General features: G+C 28.6%; 1 protein-coding gene across 3 annotated transcripts in view; it reads right to left on the bottom strand.

The window, feature by feature from the left end:
* Nucleotides 1–23970, bottom strand: part of chico (insulin receptor substrate 1 chico) — a 75707-nt gene that overhangs the window by 21401 nt on the left and 30336 nt on the right. For 2 of the 3 annotated variants that reach the window (XM_067286052.1, XM_067286053.1), the window contains exons 6-12: nucleotides 21562–21783; nucleotides 19938–20060; nucleotides 17067–17144; nucleotides 14689–14792; nucleotides 10086–10259; nucleotides 3470–3757; nucleotides 1209–1318 (exon numbers count right to left, since the gene is read on the bottom strand). In XM_067286052.1, coding sequence (XP_067142153.1) covers nucleotides 1209–1318; nucleotides 3470–3757; nucleotides 10086–10259; nucleotides 14689–14792; nucleotides 17067–17144; nucleotides 19938–20060; nucleotides 21562–21783 — 1099 coding nt within the window. The remainder of the gene's footprint in view (nucleotides 1–1208; nucleotides 1319–3469; nucleotides 3758–10085; nucleotides 10260–14688; nucleotides 14793–17066; nucleotides 17145–19937; nucleotides 20061–21561; nucleotides 21784–23970) is intronic. The other variant, XM_067286055.1, reaches the window with a different exon arrangement.

The following is a 23970-nucleotide window of genomic DNA, read 5'->3' as shown; positions in this document are numbered from 1 at the left end:
AGTAGGCAAAATATTTGTGCATGTTTTTGTATCAAACTGAAAGAAAAAATATACAGTAGATATAGAACTCGTAATATTAGGGCCTCCTCCCAATTGCAGAAGTAGGTAACTAAACAGACTATAGAACTAATAATGATAAGCAAATTATCATCACAAATCATTAAAAATTTCCAATGGGGTTGCTTCATTATTAAAGGAACAAAAATCCCATAAAATGCATTAGTACCACTCTATCTCTCTCAAAAATGCATGTTTTCTATCTTGAAGACAGTAAAGATAACCTACTCAAAATTATAACATTAGTAAGAATTCATTTTCAAATATTTCTTAAATATTCATAGTCAGAAAAAGTGAAAAATCTTTTCATAATCTCAAAAGTGATACTTTCAGTGCTTAAGTTGAAAAAAATTCATTTGTGGAAAAATTATAAACTAAAGCATAATTCTAAATAAATGAAGAGAGACAGTTGTTACTTGAAGATTTTTAGCAACTGAAGAAAACAATAAAATAAAATAATTAAAACAAGGCTTCACTTGTAACCCCAGAAGTCTTTTTCACAGGAAACCAAGACATGCTAATATACCACTTCTAGAGAATAACATAAGTTATATCAAAATGTGATGTAAATATAGAAACATATCTACATTAAAGAAAGTTAACAATTATTTTAAGGTTTTCATTTGACTAATTCTCAGTTTCTATTATCAAACTACAGTAGAGAACCGAAAATCAGAATCAATTGGGGACTGGGGTTGTTCAGATTAGTGATTTGTTCCAATTACTGATTATGTACGAATAAATATATTAACCTGTCCGATGTTCAAATTTTTCTCCGTTGCGTGTCGCTTCGTGTTGAATTTTTGTCGATTTTAAGCCTAACGAAAATTTTTAATAATAATAATCGAGGCTATTGTATTGTTAAAAATTATTTCTGCATTTTGTACAAACAAAATAAATATATTGAAGAATATAAAAACATGAAAATTATACTTTAGAAGTAAATTTAGTATCAAAAACGTTCGATTCAGCACGACACAGTCCGACTGAAAATCGTTCCGATTACTGGGGTTCCGATTAACGAGTCTCTACTGTATATGAAAAATGAACTAATGTAAGATGATAATCATTACTTATTTTAGAAATTTCATGAAAGAATGTACTGATTAAAATAAAAAAATTTTTTGTTCATATATTAATTTTTATCATACCTTATCAAGATGAAATTCTTCTTGTGTATTGATAGAGTGTAAATGAGAATGATTCATATTATCATCAAGTCCCCTGAGTGTTGGACTGGACATTTCCAAATACTGACTACCTAAAATTTTAAAAAGAATATATTTTATATAGATAATTAAAGATACAGTTTATAAACTATATTAATGTTATAAGCTTTCAGAACTTCCAACACCAAGAAATAGTGTTAAATGATCATTAGATATTTGTTTAGAAATTTCAAATCAAATAACTAAAAAATTAAAATAAATTCATAAATCCGAAATACATTTCCAAGAATTTTTTGTTTGTTTGTTTGTTTAAGAAAAAATTATTTTATAGATGCACCAATAATAATTTTACTGATAGACTGAGCAATTAATAATAATTATTGGCTAATATCAGATATTTTAAAATTAATGAAACATTATTTTAAAGCATTATTTTGTATTATATTTACTAGAAAATGTAGAAAAAGGAAAAACATGTTTCATTAAAAAATGTTGTTATAACAGAGATGTGTTATAAATTGTTTTGAAGCAATTACTGGAAAAACAAAATTCTAATTTTGAAGCAAAAAACATGCAATATTAAGAAGTTTCTGTCTACTAAAAAATATTTTGGATTTTCCATGAATTTTCAAATATCAATTATCAAAACCTCATCCTCTCAACAAGCAATTTTTACATATTATATATACAGTAAAACTTGTCTATTAGAAAGTCCCTTTCTCCAGGAAAAACCTTTGCTAATAGGCAAACTTGCTACCAAACAAACTCTCTTCAGAATATAGTATTGTATTTATTAATTTCTTAATTATTTAAATTTATTACAAAAATATATAATTGACATCTCAGTTTGTTTTTATCAATGAACAATTTTGTTAAAAATTCTTTATTCAAGTTTGTACAAAGAGTGAAATGCAGTCAAGCCATTATCATGAGTTTGAGGAACTTTTTCAATGTTTCCAAAGCCTCAGATGGATACTTGAGCATGGGTAGGCATGATCATGCTTCATTTATTGCATCTCCATTACTTTCCTCCATCACAAGAATTTCATTACTGCATGCCTGTTGACTTTTTTCCAAGCTGAAACTCTCTTGCAACTTCTTTGTATTTTTATGCATGAAATTATTGACTCATACAAACTTTTCACTAAACTTTTCAGCAACATTTTTTTTCTTCCATCCACTTTTAAGCAACTACACAATTTCATATTGTTTTTAAAATGCAAATCATGTCTTGGCTTTTTGCTTACCATTCTTCACCTTCTCAGCAAGGTTGAAAATGCAGACCTTACCACACACTACAGCAAGTGCTGTAGTAATACAGGACATGTAATCCATTTCATTAGATGAGGGGAGACAGGTAGAAGAGCATTCATTGTCAAAACTTGCTACTAAGTAAACTAATTCCATAGGTGGTGCACAAAAATAACTTTCTAGTAGGAAAATCTTGCCAATATGCAACTTGCTATTATCCAAACTACTTTACTTTAAAATGTATAAGATTTTGCCAATGTATTAGAATATCTTGCTTTTAAAGGACTTTCTAATAAATCAGTTCTATTGTGTGTGTGTGTATGTGTGTATATATATATATATATATAATAATAATAATATTTAATATATATAAATAATAATAATATATAATAATAATAATATAATAATATTCAAAAATATATATATATATATATATATATTTTAAATATTAATTATTAATTATTATAAAAAGGCAAAAGCATTATTTTGAGGGTTGGCAAGTTTTTAAAAAAATTTTAAATGCCAATGAGTAAAATTTACATTAAGTCTGACCCCAGTCAACATATGACTTCTACCCCCTCTATCTCTCCCACTCCCTTGGCCTTTAATCACCAAAATTTATCATCATCAATGCCCCATGTATAGAAATAATCCTGCCAAGTTTAAAAATTTTAATTCATCCAGTTCTGAGATATTATGCAAAATATCATGCACAATTTTGTAAGGAGTTTTTATATTTTTTATCCCCCGGAGTGTCTAAGCGCACAAAAAAAACCAGGGCTCAAAATTTGATTAATGTCATACTTTCCCTATGTTATATTTTACAACAGCCAAAAAAAATAAAATAAAGATTTGTTTCATTATAACAGTAAAATGGGAAGTGTTAAAATTATTTAATACAGTATATTAATTTTTACATCAATTAGCTTTCTTTTCAATAAAAAAAAAATAATAATAATAATAATTTCAAAGTATATTAAAAACATACTTACAAAACTCACCAGGTAACTGACTGATTGTTTTTGGTAAAGATGTAGATAAAGGTGTCATATCCAAATAACCATCTTCTTGCTTTAAATTTGAATTAATATTTTTGGGAAGAGGTAAATCTGTTGGTATTGTTACTCCAACTGGGGCCATTGGCACATAACCGTCAAAACCTTTTGGAAGATCCAGAGAATTAGATGGTGAATCTGATAGTAAACTTGTCTGTTTTGAAGAAAGTGAATTAGGGACATCAACAGTTAATGAACCAACTGCACTCATTGTCATATATCCTTCTGTAAATTGAAAAAAATATATTACATTCAAAGCAACTATTAATAAATAACAATTATTATTTAAATTAAAAACTTAAAATAACAAACAATTCAATTACAGCTATTCCTCATATAAAACGGTAGTTATGTTCCAAAAAAGTGTAGTGATATTTGAATCCATGCTATACAAAACAAAGGACTAATGCAAAACAAAGGATTATGTCCAGAAGTTAGCAAAAGTATACTATTGTTTTCTGTCACTAAGAGGAATATGTTAATTTAAAGTAATCAATAATTTATTTCTAATCAATACTTAATTAACAATCACAATTAAAAGTACACATTAAAATTAATTTTAGTTAAACGAGAGCATTTTCTTTTTACAAAGTATCATCATCATCATCTCAGCTTTTTTTTTCTTTTTTTTATCTTGATCAGAAGTATCAGCAACATTTTCATATTTTTTTAAATTTTTATCATAAAAAATTTTTTATGGATGATGAAATAAAAATGTTATTAAATGAAAATTTTTTTCTATAGGGTTGTGTTTGTTCAGTTAAGTACTGAGTGACTTTTTCCAGAATTTGTGTTTGAATACCAAATTGTTCAAGCACCAAGATACTGCTGTACTTTGCTCATCATTTTACAAATGATTACTTACCTACAGTTAAAAAAACGTTTAATATCACTTATTTAAAACAGTTTAAATAAACTTTACTAAATACAAACATAGTCTATAAAAAGAAAACAGTGACAGGGCTAAAGTCTGAAAGCAACCACAACGACACCTGGTTGATAAGAAAGCTAGTGCAATTTTTTCTTTCTTGTCCTACCAGTTTTAATTAAAGTAAACCTGATGAAAAGCACAAAATAATTAGAAAATTTCAATATTCTAAAATCTGTGGACAAATTTAAAACAACACGCATGCTTATTTGAATAAAAAAAATATTGAATAACAAAGTTTACATTTAAAAATTGCATGGAATTTTGTATGGAGGATTTCCAAAACAGTGTTAGAGTGAAACTGGAAATTGTGTTGTATGGAAGATATCCCCAATTTTCGAACTGTGTTGTACAAGGAACAATGTTTAAATTTTAAATACAATAATATTTTTGTTTTTCTAAGTGATAATTCAAAACTGTTGAAATTTTTGCTATGCCACGCCAAGAGAACTTATCACATAGGCAGACATTACAGAAGTCACCATGAAAACTGGCAGTTGGAAAGCACCTGAAGAGACCTAAATACCTAATTTCTGGTATGCTTTTATAACACACTTGCAAAGATGTACAACAAATTCATCCAAAACTCAACTGCTGTTCTAATATTCTAGACAAAGAGAATAACATTCCTTATACAAAAAAAGCAGCAAACTAGCAACCATAGTGACTACTACACTATTACATGCTTACCGACAATGTACAAATTTCTCACTGCAATACTGATAAATAAAATTTATTACCACCTCAACAACAATATCATCATGTCTGAAGAACATAGGGGATGCTATCAAGACTCAAGAGAATGCAAAGATCAACTTGTTTTACACCAAATCATAGAGCAACAAGCCATTGCCCATAAGAGAAATCTAAGCATGTCATATACTGATTATCAGAAAGCATTTGATTCCATACCACTTGGATATTCTAACAATCTATAAAATATACTCAACTAGAATTAACACCCTCGATCATCTTATGAATATGTGGTTAACAGTAATTTATCTCACAACAGTACATAATGTATTACAAGATCTATACACATACATTGTGGTATCTTCTATGGTGACAGTCGTTCAGCAAATTGGTTCTGTACAGTACTAAACCCTCTAAGCCAGACATTGAATGATACTAAATTTGGCTTTAAAGCCACTGCAAAATAAACAACCATACAACATCCCACGTCTACTATATATGAATGACTTGAAGAAGCTTCTGAAGTTATGTAGGGAAGTTAACTTCTCTACACAACTTCAGAAGCTCCTCCAGATCACAAATAATTTCAGTCTAAAAATCTGTATGATCCTGGGTATGGATAAATGCAAATCCATATACTTGAGGCATGGAAAGCTAGTAACAACTGGGTTTCCAAAGCAAAAATGAACTAATTAAAGACCTTCAAGAACCAGAAATATACCTATATCTAGGAAAAAAAGAGCTAAAGGGAATCAAACATACTGAACTTAAAAACAACTTTAAAAATCTGTCCCTCCCTGCAATAATCTTGTGTGTACCTACTTTACTGAACAAAATAAGTTCATAATAGTCAACACATTTACTATCTCTATGCTTGCACTCTTTTGGCATCATCAAATGGACAAATACAAATCTAAGTAACTTGCTAATTGCATTAAGAGTTATAACTAATGAGCCATTGTATGAGACACACAAGTTTGCAGTGAAGTCACACTTCCACTGATGACAGATGACAGTGGACTTGGAGTTGTTAACATCAGATAATTTCACACAAAACAGATCAAAAGCTAAAGAAAATACTTCCTAACAAAAAAAGAAGAGTACAAACTCTACTGAACTATGTGTGCCTCAGACACTGACATAACACCTCTCATGGACTATAATATGGAAAAAGTTTAGGGACCATAATTTTCTAGCAATCCAAACAAATGCAATCATACATACCATCTCTTTGAAGACTGTCAACAAAACAGCATCAAACCAGTGGTTCAAATGTGATGATCTATGCACGAACAATTGGTTTTATGATGGCAATTCAGGACAGGGTAACAGCAACACAAAACTACAGGAAGCACAGTGATAAAACACCAAAGATGACTGTCAATAGTGTCACCAGACTGGTGACACTTGATCATATCAGGAGATTATGTAAACTGTTAACACAAGCATACATGAACAGATAAAATAATATTCCAAAAAATAATACACCATCAAATAGCTCTATGACTGACCTTGCTGAATTTACACTGTATTAGAAATACTAACATTCTGGACTAAATTATACAAAGAGATAACAGATAAAACCATTTCTGTCAATAGGCTTGATATCACACTTATTGAAAAGACAAAACAGGCCTAATTGACATCAAAGTTCTGTAAACCCAAAATTTACAAACATGATATACAGCCAAAATTGAGAAAAACAGATTGGCAATTGGGGTTAAAAACTTATGGAAACTGGAGAGAGCATATACCTGACCTATAGTTCCATTCTCCACCAGTGTATTGCCAATAACTTTCCAATCTGAAGGCCTTAAATACTAAACATCTTTCTTATAACATTCAAAAAGCCATCATTCTGGATACCTGTAGCTCTTGAGACCCAGCATCTTGGTGGCCTGATTAATTATAGAAATAATTTGGTTTATTACAATCATAAAGTCACAGACAAGTTATTTTGAAAAAAAATGGAAAAATTCACACAATAAAATACAGCCACTCCTTACATAATGACCTATCGTTTAATGACCACTTGGACTTATAACTAGGAATCAAGTATGGGGAATCTTCTTTCTCAATTTGAGTCTTGGAAATTCCCTTTCATACTCTTAGGCTTGTTCCTGCAGTTGATCAGTATTTACTATATGAAGTGTTCACAATCTCTGACACTATATATTTCATTTATTAATTTATACTTTATTGTGCATTTCATAGTACAAAATGTTGGTGAAAAGAAAGAGCATAACTTCACCTAGAGGAAGTGCCAAGAATTGAAGGGCAACAGAGTTGGAAGTGTAGAAGAACTTGGAAAGGGAAGAGAAAGGAATTTTAAAAATCAGAATAAAATATATATTTTAAAAAATGTAAAAAATACATTCTATGTAAGATTTGTACAAAAAGAAAAACTTAAGTCTTCTAAATATCCTTTCACAATCACCAAAACACAATCAAAATTGGCAGAATCAATCTTCTTTTATAGTCTCTTCCTAACCTATATTTATGTAAATTGTTTAAAAGTTCTGTAACAGTTTAATGAAAGGATGTTTAGAAGACTTCAGACATTTTTATTTTTGTATAGATCTTAAATAGTGTATAGTTTTTACATTTTTTCAAAGAGCAAAGAAACAGAAAAAGTTCAGTGTAAAGGGGTTAGCTGGTATATTCTTGAAATTGAATGCAGCTATATTAGAATAGAGGGTATGGATTCAAATGTTGAATGGCTGACAAAAGTGGAACAATAATAATGAAATTTCATACATATGAAACGATAATAGAAACTTACAAAGCAAATCACACTAACAAAATTCTTCTCAAAAGCTACACCCAGGACTCCTACACCTAAAAGTACTTCCATTTCTTCATAGTCATCTTCCTTACTAAGGCCCTCTACAGGTCCTGATAAACCTGCTAATAACTCCAATGATGATCTGGAACCATTTTGACTTCAACCCTTTAAAGGATTTCAATAACTAAATATTAATCTGAATAACTTTTTATAAATGAATGAACTTTAATTTTTTTGGTACAGAATAACATTTTAATAATTTTTGCCAATTGTATTTTTATGTTCTGTAATATGTAAGAGATGCAAATTGAAGCAAAGTTATCAAGTTGGAGTTTCCTTTAGACCGTTTCCTTATCAAGAATAAAATAATTAAGCTCATTATTTATTAACTAATTTGTTTAACAACCTGACCATAGGAATGGAATTCAGTCATTAAGTGAGGAATGCCTGTATACAAAATCAAAATGGCATCAGGAGAATGGTTTTAAATATAATAGGTTGGCAGTCAACATATTAAAACATTAAAAATGCCACAAGTCAAGAGTCCAAATTCATAAATCTAATAAAGCTGAAGTATTGATTTGCATGGATCAAAATGTATTGCTGATCACAACACTTTTCAGACAATTGTAATATTTAGAAGTCCAAATTAAGTTCTATCTTTTTCAAAACTCTGATGTATCTTTTATTTTCGAATTATACTGAAAAACAACCTGTCTATTCTCAATAGTTGTCACTATTAGTTACTAGTTGACTGTTACATTATTCAGAAGCAGGTATTAAGGAAATGATCAAGTTGATTTACACAAATTTTATTGTTAGCTCTACAAATGTTTTAAATCAATCTTCTAATCAATTTCTTTTCAAACTAAGATAAAAGTAATTTTTTACCACTAGTGATAATCTGATCAGAATGAAATAAATGTTCACTTTTATCAAGAAGGAAATCTGTTTTTTGTTGTTTATCAAATGAAACAGATAAAATTCTCTCTTAACTAATATCTACAGATAAAAGTTTTCTTAAGACCATCACTTTGTTTTTTCCAAAAATGAATTAAGCATTTGCCTGGATACTTTCTTTGATATTCCTAGAAAACAAATCTTCCTTATTTTTTTCTTAAGCCTATCAATTAACTTATCTCTGTGTCTAAAATTATTGGTAATACTTTTAAGTTAAATTTTTCAGCCCTTAAAAAATTTCATCTATTTATGTATATACTTAACAGCATTTCAAGGAATACACTCCTATCATGAAACAAATTGTTAGAATACACACAGATGCAGAATAGGAACTAAGTATTTCCTGAAATGTGAGGTACAAAATTTATTTCTAAAGTTCAAAATAATTTTAAAATACCTTATAAATGTTATTTTAAGAATATTAATTACTACCTGTGTATTATTTTATAAACAAACAATTAATTCATGCCTGTTATTCTATTATATTTCTTTACGAGCAGAGGCTACCAGGCTTCTCTCAGGAAAATGTAACATAATTCTACCAAAAGTTATAAAATCAAATGATTTTGGAAATGGATTATAGCCCATGTACTGAATATAAGTATAAAGTTGTATAGAAAGAGACTCAGCTGTTTGGATTTGACACTCAGATAGACATCAGACATGAATTCAATTTTGTACATATATATAAATTCAACCAAGTCATTTCTATCATATTATTATTATTTGAAAAACTACTAATATGACCCTTATGTAATATATAAAAAATTTCATCTTTAGAATTTGTTTTCCATAAAACACCAGGCAACTAAACTAAATATACTATAATCTTTTATAGTAATACCAAACTATTATAAAATGAAGATGTGGTATTGCTACAAAAGGTGCTTGAATGTTCAAAGTTAAAAGAATTCAAAATTTTTCCATATCATAAGTAATATACAAGTGAAAGAAAGAATAAGATAAAATAAAATTTAAAAATAATAATTTTGTATTAACATTCCTGAAAACAAACTTTTTATATGGACTTAATGTAAAAAAAAAAAAAAAAAAAAAAAAAAAAAAAGTCGTAACTACAGTGCAATTTTAAAGTAAATATTTAAATAAATGTTAGACAACATTATCACCATAAGAAATTTTGTATTAACTTATATTAAGAAATTATTATGTATAAAAATTCTTTTTACCTGTGTTATCAGGTTGTGAAGAAGTAGATGGTGATGCCATTTCTAAATAATCACTTGTAATGTCATATTTTATAGGAGTAACAAAATCATCAGTAGTATTTGTAAGATTCAAAAAGAGAGACGAATGATCATATTTCGTCATAGGCACATAATTTTCTGAATCTGTTTTATTCTCTGAAAAATAAATTTTTTAATGTGATATAATTATGTAATTAAAAATATGAAAATTTTCTATTCAATAAAGTACTGAAGTATAGCTATTACAGCTACTAATTATATATTTTCTTAGTGGGCTAATATATGTAAAAAGAATAAAATAAAACAATAGTTATAATTTTTTTGATATGTGAAAACTGCATTTAACTAGCATTTAATTATTTTATTAAAAATAAATACAGTAGAGCATCGATTATCCAACCCCGATGCAACCATCGCATCAGTTAACCGTCGTGTTATAGTTGGCAAATTCAAATGTCCACTAGTAATGTGGCGCTACAATATTTGGCTGTCTTGGCTACTTTAATATTATTTTTGTTAAATTTTTGCATGTTTTAGCTGGCAACACTGGCTCGACCACGAAAGGGAGGCCAGTATTTAAATGAGGCTTAATTTTATTTAACGACACTATCAAATAGCTGTTTTTAAAATGTGTGCGAGATCTAGCGGCAAAAAACGAGTGTCAGCTGTGAAGCGAAAGAAAATTTTGGAATTATTTTTCTAATGTATAGGTCTACTTTATGTAAAATATGTAACCCAAATATATTATTCAATATACAGTACAGTACTGTATTTATTTTGTGCAAAATAAAGAAATAATTTTTAACGATACAATAGTGACGATTATTATTTTAAAAAATTTTGGTAGGCTTAACATCGATGAAAATTCAACGCAAAGTAGGTTAACAGCGATATACTAATATACTAATTACATGGGATATACTAATATACTATACTAATAATGTATTTTTTCATACTTTTCAGTTATCCGACCAACTCCAGTCCCCAACTGAGTCGGATAATCGATGCTCTACTGTACCAATATTTTAATATCATTCAATATAAAAAATCAAATTATTTTATTAGATTAGTGATCAGACCTCATATGTGTGAGGTCTGATCAAAAGTATCAAACCTTTTTTTTCATTGCAAGTATTTGCAAAGTAGAGAGGAGACTATGTCATCATAGGACCTAGGACCCTATTGCATGTGTGTGAATTTTGGTGAGCCTGTCCTTCCCTGCAGTCACTTTCAGGGAGTTGTGATAGTTGCACATTTATGCTGTTATTGCATTAGTGATTAAATGAAAATGAGGTAGTGTTAAAAAAATAATTTTGATTCAATTTTGTCATCTATGAGATGCTGTTAGGCACACAAAACCACAGCTCCGGCAGTCTGGTGACTGGTTCATCATCACAAAAATGCTCCAGCCCATAGACATCTCTCATCCAGGCATTCCTTGCAAAACACAGGTTCAGCAGCCTCCTTACACCGCAGACATGGCTCTGGCCAATTTTTGGCTCTTTCCCAAACTCAAGATGCCACTCAGGAAAACAGCTTTCAAGATGCAGAGGAGATCAAGACTAATGTGACAAAGTGCGTGATGGGGAAATTCCAATAAATGACTTTGAAAATGCCTCCAATAATGGAAGCATTGCTGAGAGAAATGTGTGAACTCAGAAGGGGACTAGTGTTTCAATCAAATAGATACATAAGTTTCTTTTTCCTGACCTCAGATTGGATATTTTTTGATCAGACCTTGTATATATATGTTTTTTTTTAACAATAATTACAATATGAATTTCAATAGAAGAATGGACTCTATTTTTCTCTACTTTTCCTCATAAAATCTGATACTTTTGCTTGCATTTGCCTAAGAGATCTTTAAAAATTTAATCTTTTTATGTAGTAACTTTTAATCTATGTTTTAATCTATAAAAACAAAAAAGAGGAACAGTCTTTCAGATTCATTTAAAGCACTATCACCAGCAATAGCAACAGTTGGTTTATATGAAAGCTAGAATAGGAAGCCAAGGATAAAGGAAAACTGTACAATCAGTTCTCATTAAAGAAAACTGGACAAAAGACATGAAACAAAATTGAAAATTTCAATATTCTGAAATCCATGGGAAAATATCAGACAACACACATACTTGCTTAAATTTAAAAAAATATCAAATAATGGTGTTTGCATTTAAAAATTGTGATGTTTTGTACAGAGTACTGTACATCTCCAATTCTCAACCATGTTAGAGTGAAACCCATATTGTAGGAATGCTGTGTTGTACAAGGAATATCCATGTAGGTGTGTGTATGCACATGTGTATAAAATATTATAGTACTCAAACTACAAATAAAATAAAAATTTATTTTCTACTATATTTTAGAATTCTGCTCTGAATATCTTACTTTTTGTGTCATTTATAAAAACAAATTTGATTTTTTGATTTAGATTAATTAAATCTTCAATTGAGATTCATTTTTAAATTACTGTTAAAAACAATTTAAATTCTTAAATTCTTAGCACAAATTTCAATAATGTAAAGTTAGTGTATCTCAAATTTCAGAAATGAAATTTAAAGAATATATACTATGGAGTTAACCAATTTGTAGAAAACACTTTGGAAAATCACTGAAATGCAGATTCTGTAAATTCCTGAGGCAAGTGTGAAAATGTAACGTATTTCACAGTTTTAGTGATCTTTGCATTTAGATAGTGAAGTTATTCAGCTGTTTTATGCTCTCTAAGCATGGGATGTTTACATTTAACTTAAAAAGTGAAAATGACTAAAGAACTGAGAAAGTGGAGAGGAAATGTGATATTGCAAAAAAATATGAAATACTGACAAACATTAGGAGCTTGTAAAAAACTAGTTTAGGTTTCAAAACATATTTCAAAAATTTTATATTTGAACTTTTCTGAATTCTCTTGATATTCAAATATCAAATTGAAAATATTTTATTAATGAAAATTAAGACACTACAATGTTTTTGTGGTTCCTCGACTGGAATAAAAAGGATAAAAATAGGCAAAAAGGACTCAAACATTGTTTGTATAGTCTTAATTTTCATTAATGAAATTAGTCAAAATAAGCCTGGGCTTCTATGTACAAATTTAAAATAATTTGTATATATATACATACACAAATAGTAAAATTTTATCCTCTAAAAATTAATACTATGTAAATATATTTTAATCTAAATCATAAAACAAAAAACATATTTAGTGTAATTTTCTATATAACTGACAAATGTATTTCAAGGACTATGCAAATCTATTTAAAAAACCCTTCTGTTATTCCTCATATAATCTCTAGAAAGTGATACATTTTGTTTTTTTTAGATCAGTATATTACTTTGTTAACAATGAACAAGAAAGTATATTTTCCAGTATTTATGTTAGAATTAGACATAATTCTTATGTCTCAAAAAAGAAGAATGTTAATGTGAACCTTTCTGCTCAGAAAGTAGTAGAAATTACAGATTCTACTTTACAGCTCTATAAAACATGACCTGCATTAAGAATTTTTAAATGATTTTAACAAATTCAATGTCTGATATATGACTACCAAATGTAAGAATGAATTATAAGTAACTGAATAATAATGTGCTGACTTTGATCTATAGTTAACAAAACTAAATGGTAAGATTTAATAAGAATCATTTGTTTTACCTCTGTGTCATAACTGTTTTGAAAGTAGAAAACAAAAAAATCATGTATCTCAATGTTCTAAATATTAATAATTAAAGATATTAACCCACAATTACATGCAGTATCAAACAATTTTCCACACCTACTAGTTTTTTCATAGGCATTTTTCATTGAATTGATTTAGCTATGCTTCTTTGATACCCTCATGCTACATTTATCTATCTAAATATGTAAAAATTTTGGTAAAAACTTTTTCTGTTTATCACAGCCTTCAAAAATTTGCTGCTTTACAAATGTGATCACATGCAATTTTTCTTTATTGTCACACAATTGCATGCATTAAACAGCAATTTTCCATTCTTACTTATCAAAAATGACATCATGAAGGTATCTCAACTGCTGGAAGAGATAGTCACAATGTCCTGAATGTTTGTCAGCTATGCACAACATGAACCGCCTGCAATTCATTATAACCTTGAAAATTTGTCATCATAAGATAGCCTGGGGCATGGTAACCTTCAAGAATTCAAATGTTTTCATGGCTTTATTTCGTGCCTGAAAAATCATTTTCTGGCCTTCTGAGAAACACCTCAACCCTATCATTATTTATTTCCAGCTGAACTCATTTCATATTAGCTCATGCCATGTCAAAGTTTGAAGGGCTCCCTATGAGAGTCCAGTTAAACAGAGTCCAACATTGTTCTATAAACAAAACAAGGCATAATGTTGAAATTTGGCACATGCAGAGAAGATATATCACAGACTTTTTCAGAATTGTCAAATTTGAGGGATGATAATTATATGCAGTGTAATTATGCATGAAGAATCAGTGGAAAATTGTCACCTGATGCATGCAGCTATGCTAAAAGAAAAACTGCACGATTATGGAGTAAATTTTACAAATCATATTTCATAACTTTAAAATACATTAACATATAAACAGTTGTTTCTCACCTTCTCCTGGTGCCATTACTAAATAATCACTATCTGTTCCTTCTTCTTTAATAGTTGGTTCAGTATGGAGTGTGTTTTCACCAGATAAAGTATGAGGAAATCGACTGAAATAAGAAATTGAACAAATTTACACAAAGTTTTAAAATAGTATTTATCAAACATATGATATTAATATAAACTGATTTTAGTTATAATATAAATAAACTAAAAGTTCTCAAAATATGTCATGTATGCAAAGTAATATATACCAATAATGTCACAGTAATTTGTAATTTATTAAATAATATAAACAATCTACAGGATAGCACAAATACAAATGAGAATGGCAAATATTGAGAAAGTTTGAAAATTATAATAAATGCTTGAACTGCATAGGTAACAGTACTCTTTAAATTTGGAGTGGAAAAATATAAGTTCAGTCATGATGCCATATGACTAAACTCATACACTGAATTTACAGAAAATTGCATGGGTGTGGCACTTGTAAGCATTGCAAATAATGAGCACGATTCAACAAAATATACTATTTAAAATAAATATATCTTTAAACTAATGGCTTTTTTTCCTATTATCATCAGGATCTTTTAAGGTTACTAAGGTATAAATTTATGTATTCAATATCATGTTATAAATTGCCAAATTTTTTATGGTCCACACATTATTTATTCCCTTCATTTCTCATGTAGAAAACAATACAGCTGACCCTTGATAATCTGACACGCTCAGTAGTCCGACACACCTCATGTCAAGGTCACCGTAGTCCCCATCCCGTTACGTGTCTGCTTGCACAGAAGGATGTTGCGACATGAATCTCCCCACCCAATTCTTACACGATGACACACATTTCTTGTGTTTTCCATGAGCAGTTCTGTATGTACTGTATTATTTATGCATATACATACTGTATGTACATTTATTGGCTTCCATATTTCTTTTAATAAACATGTTTTAGTTAACCGAAATGGGTGTTTCATTTCCATATTAACCTAGGCAGCATTTTACTCATAAAATGTAGGAATATTGTAGGCTACTGCTAGCAAAACAATGCCAAATATGTAATCACTTTCAGTAATTCAATACCCCTTTGGTCCCATACCTGTCGGATTATCAAGGGTCAGCTGTACTAATTAAACAAACAATCAGCCACAAACTTTGCAGCTTTCTGTAATATTAATTCAAGTGATGCTAATTCTGGAAATTAGGTAATCAATTTTTTGAAGCTGCACAAGTATATTGCAAAAAAATAAATAAATAAATTTTACATAATCCAATCAGACAAAACTAACTGTTTAATCTTAAAGAAAAAATTTTTGTGAGTAGAACAAAACATCATAATTTGACTTCCAACCCAGAAGGGAGAAGGAAGCGTTTTTTTAATTGGGTAATAAAATACTTTGCAGTTTGTTTACTTTCACAGGAGGGTGTGAGGAGAGGAGCCAGTCACATCCACTTTTATAAGTGGATGTGACTGGCTCTTCTCCTTACACCTATGAAGTAAAAGTTTTACTACTCTGAACTTGAAAAAAACCTATCAAACTCCAATTATGAAGAAACTTAATGTCAACTGGTAAAACTCAAGATAATTTAGAGAGAGTTGAAATTTGTTTAATGTAATTTGATTCAAAAATTCACAATAAAGTAAACATTAAGAAAAAAACCTGCATTTTCTTCAATTCATGAGTATTTTATATTGTTAGAAAAAAAATGTAATTGTGGTTTTTGATGCAATATCAATAATTTCACAATTTTAGAAAAAATAACTGCATCTGGTACACACCGTGTGACTCTTGGGGTTTATTTAAACTATGTGACTAATAACGGATTATACCTAGAGAAATCATCCAGTATTTACAGATCAACAATATGAATGCTCTGCACAGAACATTCATATTGTTGGCCTAACTACAACAGACTATAAATGGCCTATAAGAAGTTTAGATCTAAATATAATAGAAAATATCTCTCGTCTTTTAAAAGTGTAGATATATCCAGATTAATAGTATAACAACTAAAGAACTTGTTGATGCCACCAACTTTCTTGCTGCAAATTTCAACAATGTTGTGATCAAGAACCTATATAAATTCATACTAAAATAACTTTGTGGGTGATAGAGGAGGAGGTAAGATACACTGAAAAACCAGAACTACTTTCCTATCTTTGACATAATATGTGCTTGATTCTTGTTGGTAGTAAATGTTATGTCCATGTTAAATTTTTAGTTATTAGTGTAATGGAGTTTCACATCTGCACTGTATCTATTGTTTTATGTCATTACACACTAAAACATCTGTACTACCCTCCCATGAGCACAATGCATTATATGATGCAGACCAGAGTACCTGATAGTAGAAAATGTTTAGTCAGAAGTATAACATACCTTAAGTGAAATTCAGACAAGTTGTTATCAACTTCATCAAAAGAAAGTGAACTGCTGGATGAACAGACACCACTTGGGCTTAAAATAAAACAAGTTATGTTAAATTTATCATAGTTAACTATAAAAAGAACTTAAAATATAAATTAATTATAACTGATTAAATTTGCTATATGTAAAATTTTAGTTCAAAGTTATCAAGTACTAAAAATTTGCTAGACAATAATGAATAAAAGTACAATTATAAACATGTATAAACTTTTAGATATTTTAAGTATCTAAATATTTGCTAGTGCTTTCTAGTGCTTTAAGTTTAAAAAAATTTTTTATTTCATAATTATTGGTTTTAAATTAAAATCAAGATTTTCCTATTTTTCTACGTAAAAAAAAATTCCTCAAGAAATTTAAGTTTTACAGATTTTCCATGCAAATATACAATTTAAAGGTTATTTGATAGAAATAAATTTAAATGGAAGACTATATAAATTTATAGTTAATTTGAGGTATTTGAATTGACTAATGAAAAATGAGATTTAATCAAAACTGCAGACAAATTTCTTCTTTAATTTTGGACATTAATATCACCTCAAAATAATAAAAATAAATTAATTAATGATCAAAATATTAATAAAAATAGCAATCAACAGGTTATCATTTTAAAAATTCTAATTTTTCAGATTACATCAAATACAAGCTAATTTTTCCTTTTAACAATTTCACAAAATTCTTAAATCTTAGAAAATTTGAAATTTTTCTATATGAACTGGAACCATCCCAATATTTTAATATAAATCTAACATCTTAATATACAGTAGCTATTTAATTACATTAAATAATTTATTATCTTTTTCACATAATTTTAAATTAATTTACATATACAGTAGAGTCCCGTCCAATGCGCAAATAAAGCAAGCAACAACCCTCAAACTTTGTCTATCAGAGGTATACGTTTTTTTTTTCAACTTATAGGCCAAGGTTTAAACTTTCATAAATCATGTGATAATGCAGGTTTCGATAACGCAATTTCCTATAATGTGTAACGAATCCCACATTGTATGGGACTCTACTGCGTATTTAATATGACAAGATTGTCATATTAAATATATTTAAATTAATTTAATATACCATATTTACTCATATAAGACAACCTCACATATAGGACGAGGTATAACTTTAAAGATCAAAATAAAGAAATTTGATTTATTAATACAATTCTAATTTTATTTTGTTTAATCACAAGTAAAATATCAAATTAACATAAATGAACACATTGTCCTGCAAAAATTACTGGCATTTTAAACTTTACAAAAAAATCTTGTAAAATTGACAACATAATTTGTTCATGTAAAGCTGGACAATCAGGAACCTTTTTTTGCTAATTCTTAACAGTCAAATCTACTCTCCGTTGATTACACTTACGAGTTTCTCCAAATTTGGATTTCTGAATAATCATCTGTTTTCATGTGGAATGGATTAAAACTTATATTGTGCTCCTGTGTGATTTTAGAATTTCAATCTGAAATTCAATTCAAAACCTTTGCTTTTACTATTGCTATTCATCTTTACTCCTAACAATATACAAGAGCGATTCAAATGACCAAAATAAAATACAGAGGAACCTCTATATTCATCATTAATCTGTTCCTAAGGACCTAACGAATATGGAATATGATGAATATAAAAACAATTTTTCTCATAATAACTGATATTCAATTAATCCATTCCCATCCTGAAAAAAATGTACAAGAATAAAAATTATGTTGTTTGTAAAACTTTATCTTTATTGTACTAAATAAATACAGTATAGTGGTAGAAGGAGAAGAACAGTATTATTGTTTAGAAGAAGACATCAATTAAAACATTAGGTAATTCCAATTATGATCATGAGGTCTATTTTGCCAATGATTCAGTAGAACTCAATTTAATAAAGAACTTGTCCAGTGTTGTGTGTTTTTGACTGCTTTTTAAAACTTTTCTGAAGTAGGCAATTACATTACCATTGAATGTATTTGTATTTTGGTTGACTATAGCAACATTTGGGTGCCACTTTGGAGTGACTGGAACTTGGTTTCTCGCATTGATTATTTTTCAATAACTCAACAACACACGATGACCGCACAAAGCAGACTGATTAACTACAGCTAGCTAACACGGCTAGCTGATCGACATGGGTGTGCGATTGTAGTGCCACTTCCGATGTTGGGAATGACAATGAATACAGAAAATACTGATGAGGGAGTATGGAAAAATAAAAAGTCATCAAAATGTGACAAATATCAAATATTATGAATACAGAGGTTGCACTGTACTTATGTTTTTAAATACAAGAGGGTAAGCATCCAGTAAAAAATGTGAATATACGGTTCACAAAAATTATTTGCAAAAACGCAAAGAATCTTTCACTCATGCGTATAGGACAACCTAGGAATTTGAAGCTGTGATAAATGAATGAAAACCTCGTCATATATGCAAGTAAACATGGTATTTAGTAGCCACCCAGTAAATATAAGGCAACTTTATTATTTGTCTTATTTATTCCATTTTTCAAATAATTTTTAGTCACACACATGAATTTTAATTCTTTATTCAAGTAATGCTTGCCATACCTCACAAAGACATATGACATTTCGATTCTTAAAAATTGAAGGATTTATGAGCTGTCAAATTGATTAACTCCAAAAAACATAGCTTTAATATAACGATATATGAAATTAGTTATGCAAAAAATGTAAAAATAATAATGATTATATTGAGGATTTACAAATGAAGTTAATCGATTTGGCCTGTGAACGGCTCATATATAAATGAATAAATTTCAAATTGAGTTATTATAAATTAAGAAAAAGAATCAACTAAAAAATTTTAAAAATTTACCTCAAAGGTTTATTTGAAGGAGGAGAATATGACACAGTTCTTCCATACATGGTATGGGGTCTTTGAGTATCCAGAAGATGACCAGAAGAACTTGCTGATGAATAATGACTTCTTGAGTGAGGACTAAAAATATTTCAAATTTCATTAGTAATATGAATAATAGTAAAATGCAGAATTTCTGCTTGCATATTAAAATATTAGAAAATTATAAAAATGGAAACTTGTATTAATTAATATAATGTAGCATTTAATGTAAATAAAATTTTGAAATCCTGTTTAGTGTCGTAAAAACTTATATTTTCAAGAAACATAATGAAACTGAAAAAAAATTTCAAAACAATTCTTATATAATCTGAGAACAGGTTAAGTGTCATAATTTAGTTTTAAACAATAATATAAGTCAAGCAGTATTGTAAATAAATAAAAGGAATCATATACAGTGGAACCTCGCTTAACGAGCATAATTCGTTCCAGAGTCTTACTCGTAATGCGAAACACTCGTTAAGCGAAACAATTTTTTCCATAGAAATTAATGTAAAATACGATAATGCATTCCATGCCAAAAAAATTCTCAAATGTTTTATGGATAACGTTTATTCAAAAAAAAATTGTACAATATACACTGTTAAGAAGCGTGAATCATCATCTTTTCTTCTAGGAATGAACCATCCTGGAATGAGAATTCAATTTGCAGAAAAAAAAAGAAAAAAAAAAAAATCACAGCTAATATGTTTGATAAACACTCCAAACAATATGCCAAATTCTTGGGTTATGTAAAAACTATAATTAAATATTAGAAATTAATTAATTTGACTAGAGGTAGGCAGTTATGTTTCCATCTCGTATTAAATTTAATAATTATAAATAGTTAATTTTTAATTCAGACATTTCTAAAATTTAATTTGGAATCATTCATTAAATGTAATGACCCAAGAATTTGGCATATTGTTTGGCGTGTTTATTATATAACAGGCTATGGTCGTTGATGTTTATAAGTAATATGTATGAACACAAGTTTGAAAAAATGTGATCACAAGCTACACTAAGATGCTAGCGGAACGAGTGCTAAACACAGACTGATGGAGCATGACGCATGCGCACAATTCGGAACTTCCCCTCTCCTCTTCACTCGTTATGTGAACCATCGCTCGTTAAGCGAGGCAAATTTTTACAATTTATTTTGCTCGTTATGCGAAATACTCGTTGTGTGAGGTGCTCGTTAAGCAAGGTTCCACTATACTAATTAATTTAATTTTTAGCAATTTTAAAATAACATAAAAGAAATATCAGACAACTACTAAAGAGAATTGCGTCAAAAAATGCTCTGTGTTGAATGTAAATGAAGTTGTATTTAATATATTTTGTCAGTTACATTTTCATTTTAAAGTTTTCAATGACTATGAGAAAAATCTAGGATAAATCAATCAATCCTGCCAAAGATTGTCAGCTGTATTTTATAGAAACTTTATACTGAAAATGGAATTGCAATTATTCTGTAAATAATAAAGTTTCAGAACGCATTAAATTCTTAAATATGCAAGGCTTGCATTTAAATATTTACTGATTATTTCATTTAATTTAGTATTATAATAATTATATTAATAGTTCAAAATGTTAAACTTACCTACTATCTTGATGACCTTCGCTAACAGTACGGGAACGAGATGGCATACTATCACAACGTTCTCTACTTATTGATGTCAGTGGAATACTGGATGCCATAGGGGGTATAACAGAACCAACTGGATGTCTAGAACTGATGGGTTTGGAATTTTCACTAGTAGATGCACTACGAGGACGAGAGAGCGGTCCTAATTCTTCCTTACTGCCAGAGGATTTCATCGCTCTATTGAAGAAAGCTTACAAATTATTTATCTAATTCAACTGTTCAATTGTAATGTCATTGTCACTATTTAAATTTATAAGAATAATTTATATTTTAAGTCTCTTCACATAAATATAAATAAATGAATAATTTCATAAAATTTTAAAAACACTAATAAAAATTTTAATTAATTAATTACTAGATATTAAATACTGCAACAACAAAATTCCATATTTCAATAAAAATTTCACTTTTAATTTTTTAGTCTTCAGGTTTAGTTACCATTGCATGATGGTAAATCATAACTAATCATATATCATTTGTAATAACAATAAATACTGTGTGAGCTATTGACTTACAGCTAATGATAACATTGTAAAAAATCAAAGATCAAATCATTTTTGTTTAGTCAATTCAAAAAAAATGTATGTTCTTATTGAGGCATAAACAAGAATTTAAATATGTCAAAAATACATAAATTTACAATATCAAATGAAAAGAAAACAGATTAAACTCAATGTCACACATTCAAACAAAATTCTTAAAAATTGAAAACACATCATATTTGAATTTGATCTTTCTACGGAATGCTTTTCAGCTAATAAAAACAACAAGAATATAATAATTATATCTTAATACCTTACATATAAATTTTCATATTTTACAGATATATACCAATAAAGCTTTGCTAATATTATCCCAATATATTATTTGTTAGGAATTTTGTGAAGTATTCTTACAGCATATTATCAATCAGCAATTTTTTTTTTATAATACACTAATATAATTACTAAATGATAATTTAATAGTGTGTTTTATATCATTTCTGTAAAATTTAATTAAATTTAATTGCAAAATAAATTTCCCCTGAAACTTTATTTGAAGCAATTTTCTTTATATATTTTAGTTATTAAAGAATTAGAGATATAAAAAAAAATAATGAATATTAAAAAAACTACAAAAAGTATATTTTTTGTTAAAGACAGTTGTATTTGATCAGCATTTAAAATTTATCTTTTTGTGTATTGTATAAATTTTTATACAGTACATAAAAAGAGGCTTCAAAGACAAGAAATCTGACACAATAAAAAATAGGTGTTTCTATGAAATTAAAATTGTAGTCAATTAACTTGCATTCAACAAGAAAAACAGTATAACTTATTTAAAAATCAAAAAAAACTTTCAATATTTAAAAATAGTCTTCTTTCAAAATAAAACATTTCATTGTTTAACAGATTAAAAGAAAATAAAAAATGGAACAAATGAAGATTTAAAATAAATTCAAATTATTTAAAATGCTATACTTAAAAAATATTATAAAAATTTACCATTAGCAAAATTTAAAGTTTTTAAGACTGACTGCCTAATACATGTTAAATCATATTCAGTAATCTGTTGTCAAATACTACTTAAAAGCTACCTTGTGAAACAGTCAACTTTAGGTACCAGAAACAAATGTAACTAGTAAATACATGTAAATAATAGATAGTGGGCATAGAAAATAAGACAGAAAACAAAGTATTTATTCACATAAATATAATATGAAAACTAATTCATGGAAACTAATGAAAATAGTTTGTTTATTGATGTTTGTTGAAAAACTCATTATAAAGGTCTGGTTTCTCTTGTTACACTGGACTGGGCATAGTTTTTACAGTTGTGATTTAGACTCTAGATAATGAAATTCATTTTCAGTCCTAATTCTATTTGAAACATTTGGCATTTTATCCCCAATCAAACATCAAATAATTTTTTATTTTTCTCTCTCTCTTTTTTTTTTTTTTGGTTATAGCACTAAACACCCATCAGAGGTGGAAAGTTAGAGAAGACCAAGTGCTAACTTTCCACCTGACTAAGGTCAGTGTTTAGTGCTACAACCAAAAAAGCGACAAATATTACATACAGGAGATGTCCTACCATTTTCGCACTCCTTAGGAATGCAAAGGACCCACCCACCCCTCTTAAGCTTCTGGGGGTGCATTGCATGCCTTTGAAAGATATGGGATTTGATAGGGACCTCATTTGTATAGGCTCCACAAAAAGACTAGTGGAGAAAAGACTAGTGGAGAAAAGACTGCAAGAGCATGCCATTGACATAAGGCATTCATGGCTATCTACATTTCTGTCAAAATATGCCTTCAACCTGGATATAGACACACAATTATGACAAGCTAGTGTCCTGGTAATGATGCAACACACTAACCGCTT

The sequence above is a fragment of the Centruroides vittatus genome, unplaced genomic scaffold, assembly GCF_030686945.1.
Source record: "Centruroides vittatus isolate TY-2023 unplaced genomic scaffold, ASM3068694v2 scaffold_324, whole genome shotgun sequence".
NCBI classification, from domain to species: Eukaryota; Metazoa; Arthropoda; class Arachnida; order Scorpiones; family Buthidae; genus Centruroides; species Centruroides vittatus.
Note: the sequence above shows the minus strand (reverse complement) of the source record. Positions and strands in the feature narration are given on the sequence as shown.